The sequence below is a fragment of the Bactrocera latifrons genome, unplaced genomic scaffold, assembly GCF_001853355.1.
Source record: "Bactrocera latifrons isolate USDA-ARS-PBARC rearing strain unplaced genomic scaffold, ASM185335v1 scaffold_1629, whole genome shotgun sequence".
Lineage (NCBI taxonomy): Eukaryota > Metazoa > Arthropoda > Insecta > Diptera > Tephritidae > Bactrocera > Bactrocera latifrons.
Window position 1 is genome coordinate 191 of NW_017535107.1, and position 9,983 is coordinate 10,173.

General features: G+C 41.7%; 1 protein-coding gene across 1 annotated transcript; it reads left to right on the forward strand.

Moving 5' to 3' along the window:
* Positions 1–516: 516 nt before the first annotated feature.
* Positions 517–909, forward strand: LOC108966523. Its single transcript, XM_018929467.1, has one exon. It carries the CDS (start codon positions 517–519, stop codon positions 907–909), a length of 393 nt encoding a protein of 130 aa, XP_018785012.1.
* The last annotated feature ends 9,074 nt before the right edge of the window (positions 910–9,983 follow it).

The following is a 9,983-nucleotide window of genomic DNA, read 5'->3' on the forward strand; positions in this document are numbered from 1 at the left end:
GAGATGTCGCTTTCTTTTAAGTTAATCCGCGTAGGAGGTCGCCTATTAAATGCACCTCTCCCATACGATGCCAAATTCCCATTATTATTGAATAAAAATTCGCATTTCGTTATCACTTATTTACGGTTCCTGCACTTTCGAAATCACTACGCTGGGGCAAAAGCGTTGGTTGCGCTTCTTCGAGAACGCATATGGCTAATTAATGCCAGAGAAGCTTGCAGTAGAACCATAAGAAATTGTACACACTGCTTTCATTACAAGCCGAAGTTGCAAACCCAAATAATGGGAAACTTGCCAGTTGAAAGACTTCGAGCCTTACGACCCTTTCTGATATGTGGCGTAGATTTTTGTGGTCCTATATATACAACGTTAAAAATACGTGGTCGACCACCCGTAAAAACTTATATAGCAGTTTTCGTTTGCTTCACTTCAAAATCAGTACATTTAGAATTAGTCTCGGACCTGTCTACTAATTCTTTTATTTTCGCCCTTAAAAGGTTCATTGGTCGCCGAGGGATGCCTCAGAAAGTATTCAGCGACAACGCAACCAACTTTGTCGGCGCCAACCGCAAGCTGCGCGAGCTGAAGGAAGCGTTCCTATCGCAAGCCCCAGAACTAATGGGGTTCGCAGCCGAAGAAGGATTCAGCTTCGGCTTTATACCACCCAGGGCRCCGCACTTCGGCGGATTATGGGAGGCGGCCGTGAAGTCCGCCAAGCATCTAATCGTCCGCGCACTCGGCAACACTCTACCCACGACGGAGGAACTCTCAACACTACTGGCCGAAGTGGAGGCCATCTTGAAAACTCGTCCCTTAGCAGCGTTGGGACAGGACCCCAACGACGGAGAAGCACTAACTCCAGCGCATCTTCTAATCGTTTGTCCTCTGCGACCACTGCCGCCAGCATAAGTACCAACGGACCCAATTCGCTGCTGCGAGAGATGGCAACTTGTTTGYTGTCTCAAGCAACAGTTTTGGCGACAGTGATCCAAAACCTACATGACGGGCTTCAGGAACGCAACAAATGGCTGCACCCCAAACGCAACCTGCAACCAGGCGATCTCGTCCTCGTTCACGAAGACAACGTGCCGCCGCAGCAGTGGGTAATCGGACGCGTCGTCGCAACCGTCGAAGGCCAAGACGGCAAGGTACGAGTGGCAGACGTGGCAACCAAGGCGGGCACAATTAAGCGCCCAATTCACAAACTCGCATTGCTGCCCATGGATGTTGAAGGATCCTGATCTTGTCAAGGTGGCAGGTGTTGCGTCAAGCGACTTATGTATATGTATATGTTTAACCTAAAATKAAATTAAAATTAATTATTTTTCTGAAATGCATTTTATATTTAAATAATAAAAAGTTTTCCTTTCATTGTACTTACCCTAATAATGTTAAATATACTTACCTTAATCTATTACTATAAGTTAACAAAATGAACTACTCACCACTTTTTTGTACATACCTGTATACTTCCATTCCAACTGTTTTATCCCGTTAGTTTTAAGATTTAGGCTAAGCAACTAGATGAACTGGAATAAAGAAATGAATTGTAATTAGACCGGACCAAGATCGCACGCGTTTCACTTTTTCGCTAATTTCTCGTCGCAATATCGAAGTGCAGGCAATTGGTTGAGTTTTAATTTTAGTGAATTCACGTGTCCCGACTACTTTATCTCTCAAAAACTCTTGAGAATTTTCAAGTATAAAATGTTCGGTTGCACTAAGCTCTTCCTTACTTGTTATTATTATTACTGTTTTTTTTTCTTTCTTGAAGTAAAAAAAAATATGTGAATGATTCTTACAAACATGATTTTTTAAAATGCTTATGATTTGAAATATAATTTAGGTATTTATGAATTGTATTGACTTTTTACATAAAGAAATAAAAATTGTTATACGAGTATGTCCATCCCCTGGTTCTAAGCTACCCTCCCACCAATTTTCAGTTAAATCGGTTTAGCTGTTTTTGAGTTATTACTAGTGTAACTAACACAACTTTCTTTTATGTAGACATATATATAATATAACAGAAATGGTTAATAACGACACACATCAAAATAAACCTGAAGGAGTTATACAACCAAAGCAATTTGATTCTAGTTGATTTCATAAAGGCTCATCCCGATTGCTTAACGCATAACACGGGCCGCCCCACAGTTAGAAACCTAAATCCAGACAAACACGGAATAATGCCACCAACCAATATCAAAGCAGTAATAAACAATAAAAAGCTACGCCCTGTGAGGAAGGAGTCACAGAGAACGTGCCATTTTTGTAACTCATCCCTGTTAACAGGCACCCACATCCTCAAGGAATGCCAATGCTTAAACTTCCACCGATCCCCACTATTTCAACAAAACCCCACATTCATACTAAACACCCCTAACCAAGACAATGTCAAAAATATATTTAATTATGTAAAACTTTTAAATATTCATAAATTAATATACATATATATAGTAAGTTATATATTATATCATGTAATGAAATGTAACTGATAGACTTATTTGCTAGAGCCTTTTTAAATTTTTTTTGCATATGGATCAAGCAGCTCACGACTTCCGGTCTTTGACCAAGTATCCTCTGGGTAGCCTAAGAACATCCGTTTAAAGGCGAGCTAAAGTGAGAAGGCGAAACATCCTCCCATGAAAAATAACAATCACCCTCGGATGAGAGACCGCCCTACTAATGGGCGTCAAGCACCTGTAATATCCGGTCCCTTAATGAGAAGGTGCCGCTGCCCAGCTGGTTGAAGTCCTCGTTAGAGTGAAGGATGACATCACCGCCGTCCAAGAAATGCGATGGACGAGACGAGGACTGAGACGAGTAGGTCCTTGTGGCATTTACAACGTCTCCATATGAAAGAAGGCAAATTCGGTGTGAGATTCGAGGTGGGAGAGAGGCTCCGTCGCAGAGTACTGTCCTTCACCTCGGTGGATGAACCTCTATCCACAATCCGCACCAAAGCGAAGCTTATCAACATATCGCTGATTTGCGCACACGCCCCGACAAAAGAGAAGGACCATGTGACCAAAGTGCTTTCTATGAGTACTTCCAGCGCACCTATGAGAGGAGCCTACGCCACAATGCCAAAATTATGCTTAGCGACTTTAACGCCATTGAGGGCAAAGAAGTTATCTTTGGCATTACGGTCGATAAATAACGCCTCCATGATGGAGCATCCTCAAATGGGTTTAGGCTGACCGACTTCCACGGCGCCCGAAATATGGTTATTTGTAATACAGGTTACAGTATAAGAAAATTCATAAAGCTACCTGGCTGTCTCCGGCATAGACGGAAGACACGTTTCTAGTGTTTTAGACATGAGTACGCTCCGAGGTCCTAACATAAAATCGGACCACTAGCTTGTCGCACATCAACAAACAAAAGGAAGGTTCGACGTCGATAAACTGGATTCAAAACAGACAGCCGAGTGATATTCTACTCGCCTTGCACTCCTGCTCATTTCGGCATTTCAAGCTCCTTACGTACAGCTGCAATCGAAATCATAGGTTTTCGGAGTAGAGAAAACAGACTGCCTACCTCGCCACGTTACGATTGACCACAACACGTGCGGGATGGGATAGATACTTAGAGTTTAAGAGAGAAGCGAAACGCCTTTGCAGACAGAAAAAGAGATAGACCGAAATGAGTGAGTATAAAGAGCTTGACAAGGTGGCAGACATGGGTAAAGCTCGAAAACTCCTCTTCCAAAAACTGCGGCGACTGACATAAGGTTTCAAGACCGAAGCATACTAAAATTATGGAGATCACTTTTAAAGGCTGTTGAGTGGCAGTGAACTTACAACGCCAGGAGAAGGCAAACCCGATTCCCCAATCGACGCCGGCCGAGCGATTCAAACTGGGCGCCGAAGAACTGGTAAGGAGCTTGAATCAGCTCCTTTGTAAAATATGGTCGGATGAAAGCATGCCTAACGATTGGAATTTAAGTGTGCTCTGTCCAATCCGCAAAAATGGTGACCCCACAATCTGAGCCAACTACCGTCGAATAAGTCTAATACACATAGAGTATAAGGTTCTAACGAGCGTATTGTGTGAAAGGTTAAAGCCCACCGTAAACAAACTGATTGGACCTCATCAGCGTGGCTTTAGACCTGGGAAATCAACARTCGATCAGCCAAATTTTGGAAAAGACCCGACACACACCACCTCTTCGTTTGTCTTTATGCCGCGATGATGTCTGAAATTGGTATCCCCGCAAAACTAATACGGCTATGTAAACTGACTTTGAGCAACACCAAAAGCTCGCTCAGGATCGGGAAGGACCTCTCCGAGGTGATACATGATATACACGCAGGTTCTGCAATTTACTTCCGAGTGAAATTTTGTGGAAAATACCTTCTGTACCTAATTTGACAAAATTTTTACAAATTTTACTCGGAAGTGAAKTGCCAGAACCTGCCTGATAAACATTTTTTTTTCGAGGGTACATTAATGCTTTTTGACTTTAATTGCTTGAAAAATGCTACTCTTTTCAATAATGCTGACACATCGCGTCCAGGATTTGTTGACAACTTAATAAAATTAAGTTTGAACTATTTTCATTCAATTTTATTAGTTTTAATCGAGTCTCGAAAATATATAATTTTAGTACATATTTAGTTTAGGGCTGCACGGTACACGATATTTTTGGGTTTCTGTTCCGCGACGTAAATAAGCAGTGAGGAAGGTTTTCCAACACGGGAACCCGCCGCATAGAGCTGGCCATGTGAAAATCAAGACATTTCTAAATTTATGCCGCATACTTTCAGCGACTGCCCTTGTGACTTGTTTATTGTCATCGCAAATGCAAGTTTCACTGGGAACTGCAAACGTCTGAATTGGAATGGCAAATCTGTTGAAGTTAATGGAATTCGAGGAAGTAAGCATTCCTTTAGCTTGAACGGGCCTTTCAAAATGCTTGCCACTATTAAATTGTCCATTAGCTTGGTCATAATAACTACAGACCCAACTTTGAGACGCAAATTATGAGGCGGCATCAAAGAGTTTAAGAACTCCAGTGGGTAATTTACTACCTCGTCTTCATTTTCAACGCGATCGATTGATTTATATGACGACAGATCTCCCGGAATTTGATTTTGGATCGTCCAATTCAAGTCGTTGACATCCATATTTTTTGCTGCTAAAATGCGCGCGTACTTAATCAATCGTAGTTACCGTAATTTTGAGCAATATTTGGATATACACTACTGATTGGTTCATATTTATTAGATGTGAATTGGCAAATCGTAGTTGGAATCGATATTAATCCACTGCAAGGATCTATCGGAACTTGTCCATTTCAGATTCGCAGCAGCTCTTTTGAAAAAACCTCCGCAGTTCTGTCGTTTTGCAGCAAAACTCGCATATTCATGGTCAAAGAAATGGTTTTAATAAATGTTTTAACAACTCTCCACAAATGCGATGACTCCAGACATGCGTTTAGCTCATCCGCCGCCGTTGATTTTGGAATCACGGGAAATGTATGTCTAAAGTCGCCCGACAGCAATACAATCACTCCTCCAAAGCAACGATTATTGTTGCGCAAATCTCTCAGAGTTCGGTCGAGTGCTTCTAATAATCGCTTGTGGGCCATTGTGCATTCATTACATATGATTAACTTACATTTTTTTAAAACTTGTGCCATTGTATTTGCAAGTTTAATGAAAGYTTTAATGCTGAATGTGCCGTTCTTCCACCTTCTAACAGTGTTGCAGCAATCCCGGTAGATGCAAGAGCATTTATTAGCTGATTGTATGCACTGCTTTGCTGTTCATTCAACAGTGGAACATTTGTTTGTACTTGTTGTTGCAAGTGAGTTATATCGTAAGCACGCTCGCGTTCCAATTCGCGACTCACTAAATCCCTTGTTTGACGACTTGGTGCCGGTATATGAACTTCAATCAATAGTTTTCCACTCATAAGTAAACATAAATCTTCAATAAGGACTAATGCTTCATTGTAGATGTCAGAGTTCATTTGTAAGTCGACATTTCTTGTCGCTAATCGCAGGCGATGCAAAATATCTTCTGCCATGTCATCTTTGTACGTATCCCATAATAGACGCGGGTTTTGAAGGCTGACATGTCGAAATTATAATAGCGAAAAGTGTACGAACTGCAGTGGCTGGTGAAGAAGCTATTGCATCCGCTAGCGTTTGATTCCAGTGATTGTCGTGTTCAAGCAATTGCAATTGTTGACATGCTTCTCGAAATGTTGCACAAATGATACCATCTAAAGTAGGGTGGGTCGGTTCCGGACTTTTTTCGATTCGGGATTTCTAATAGGGCGGAAAAGTTGCCTTAGTACTTCCTGATTCCAATGCAGCTTTTTTCATTTCGCTCCTATCTCGGGAACGGTTCATCCTACRGCCATGATCACGGTAGCAAATGACGTGACGAATAACTTTTGTTTTATACATTTTGCCATGAGATGCGTATTTCAGGCGCTAGATAGACAATTTCACGATTTTAGGCGAATTTCCGAAATTTCAAGGCCGAAGTTGGGGTTGAAGATGCAATCCGATCTCAAAGCAAAAAGTTGCATTGGAATCAGGAAGTACTAAGGCAACTTTTCCGCAATATTAGAAATCGCGAATCGAAAAAAATCCGGAATCGACCCACCCTAATCTACAGTCCTCAATGATTCAAATGAAGTTGAACCGCGTACATTAATCAAAGCAAACGTAGGTAAAAGCAATCATCGTTCTTTGGATGGATTATGTAAATTCTTCCCAATGCATCAGGTGAAAAAACACCTGGTTATCTATCTATCTACCGGATGGCCGTTCTTCCTGCGCAACCATTTCTTCGACGATGCATTACATGTATAATACCGAGGCATCTCCGAGTAAAGCAATGTTCTCGCGAACGGATCACTGGCGCAAGTTGCAAAGAAACTTGTTAAAGTGGTTGCTGGTGGTATTTAAGTTCGCTGTACTATGCTCTCTGCGTTGAAATAAACTCGCTGGCCATTCTCCAAATGAGCTGCCAGATGCACAACAGTAGGATGGCGTTCATGAATTGCAAATGAAAATATTATCCAGACACTTAATTGTTTTTACTGAATTACAATACTCAACATTTATATGTGTTTTGAATGCCTTAGATAAAATTGTCCGACATACAAACCGAAGATTGATCGTGTTCTCCGCATGGCCCATGAACCATATTGGCCATCACCACTTCGTACAACCCTGGATCTATTTAAACATCAGGAATTTCGACGGAAATGATGTCATCAATTTGGTCAGGTGTAATTTTCTCCACCATACAAAGAAGAATGTGTACGTGGATCAAACCTCTCTTCTGCCACTCCACTGARTACATTCAGCATCGAATAGTGCCATATACACGTTGTTTCGTAATAAAGTCCATCAAACATCTGAGTTTTTGTTTAAACACGCGTGCTGTAACGTCGTGGCGATCGCGTTGTTTCGTAATAAAGTCCATCAAATATCTGAGTTTTTGTTTAAACACGCGTGCTGTGACGTCGTGGCGATCGCTTGGTGATTGACCGGGATGCAATAGATTCGTAATGTCTGGCCATTTTGGATTGCAAGTAAATGTAACAAACAAATCCGGCCGTCCATAATTGCGCACGTAAGTCATCGCATCCTGGGAGTACTCATGCATGTGTCTAGGACTGCCAATGTATGTCGATGGCAAAATATAGAGTCGACCAATATCTGTAATATCCGCATCACCATTCATTGCATCTCTTAAGTGAATATACTCTTCATATCGCAACTTCGACTGATTGTTTCGCATGTAATTAAGTCGTTCTGTCTCAACTTGAACGTACATGTCAACTGCATACTGTTGAAATAACCGTCCATATCTCAGTAAGTGGTTGTCATAGTTTTGGCGAATCATCATTCGATATGCGTATAACTTCATTGAACTGACTTTTTTATTTGTCTCGACACCTAAAGGCTTAAATTACCTATATGAAGTAGCAAACAAATATTTTTTTTACAAACCATTCGCCGGATTTATCATCTTATATCCTAAGTGATATCCGTCTTCTCCACGGCAGAACATGAGCGGATATTGCATTGCGTCGTWAGACCGATGTGTCTCACTTATCCGTTTTAGTGCGTTTTGAGTTCTACGTTTGATAACAACATCACGCGACTGCGAATTTTCTCCAACAACAACAACTGATATTTCGCTAACTGTAGGTGCATTATATTGTCTTTCATGTGTCCCTGTTGGTCTTTTGTCCGCTTGTATGATTATACTATGATCTTCTATTGGCATACGTTCCAACGAAATCGTAAACAGTTTAATGACTCCATTGTGTTCGTGTAACATTTGCTGCAATTGTTCGATTATTTCTCTTTTCGTTGTATTGAAGATAGCACAATGCCGATTTACTTCATCATGTGAATCTCCCAGAAAGTAAATTTGGAGATATTTGTGTTCTTGATCTGGATGCGGCAACAGCGATCCAGCGAGATGAAAAATTTGCCCATGAACCTGTATAATTGGAGGAAAGCTCTGTAGTTTCTGTCGAATATTGTTTGGCAAAAATACTTTAAACGTTGGATTGTAATTTTGTTCATTTACAATTTTGTTGTACATTTTAGTGTGCTTTAAGAAATGGCTCGAGTGAGGAGATTCACCGTAAAGCAGCTGGAACAATGGCTGTGGTGGTGGAAGCAATTCTGGCAACTTAACCTTTCCCCCGGCGCAACATAACCCTGGCGGTTCATTTTTAAATTTGACTGCATTGCAATATTGACAAACTACTGACATCTGACCGATTTGAACAGATGCGCTATATTGAATGTTTGGATCATATCAAAACCCTGCCCGTTCAATGTTCACAAAAGAAAGATGTTGCCGCTGTTGTCGTCAAATAATCGCATGTTGTGATCTTACTTCATTACTTTGGCGAGCACGAACTTCACTTCTTCTCGAACGTTGTTGCTGATTGTGAACTTCCCTTCTTCTCAATCGTTCTTGCTGATTGTATGTTTGGTTGAAATCTTCTAACTGGTGCGTGCTATTCTCCAGCAGTCTATTTCGTGGTGATACCCTCTCAATAACACTTTCTCTTTGACGTGCTCTGCTATTTCGTGTTCTCCTTGCGGCCTGGGAACTCCGAGAAGTGTTACCATACGTACTGACTCTTGGCATCGTAACAAATATCTAATTGGAAATGATTATTAATTTGCATAAAGTTCATATAAGGTTTTACGGACCAATAACTTACCTTTGAAAACTCCAAAAATGAATGAGTTAAACTAAGGAAGCAGATCAATTGAATGATAAATTCCAATGTACATAAATCGAATCAAATTCACCAACACGCTAAATCACTTTCACTAAATAACTCACTTTTTRAAACAAAATATCGTAACGAAGATTTTTGTTGCCACTGCTTCTTACAAGTATAAATTGCTGAGGTATACTCGCCGTGTCCAGGGTTCGTTACAATGAATTTGTAAATACTGGGGCTCTTCTGTGAATCGTACTTTATTTTATTTAACTTATATATTTTAGTTAAAGCAACAAAATTGTCTCCTGTGTTTTACTGTCTTCGCCCGAGGAGAGTGCTGTCAGGGTAACGGTTCCGTGTGGTCCGTTAGGACAATACCGTTTCCCGCTCTGCTCTGCTCCTGGGTGCTAGACGACTTGCTGTTCTGTACCACGACAATCACGCTCGGCTACTTCTAACAGCGCTCACGTGGGCTTCGCTGACGATATCCTGCGACGTGCGTTGACGCTCCCGTGCTACGACGACCACGCTCGGCTATTTCTGCCGGCGCTCGTGTAGGTTTTCAATGACGGTGTCCTGGCGGTGTTGACGCTCCTGCGCTACGGCGACTGGGCCCGGCTATCTCTTCCGGTGCTCCTGTATGCTTTGATGACGATATCCTGGCGTATACGTTGACGCTCGCGTGCTACGACGACTAGGCCCAGCTACTTCTGCCGGAGCACGTGTAGGCTTCAATGACGCTGTCCACGTTACACTCG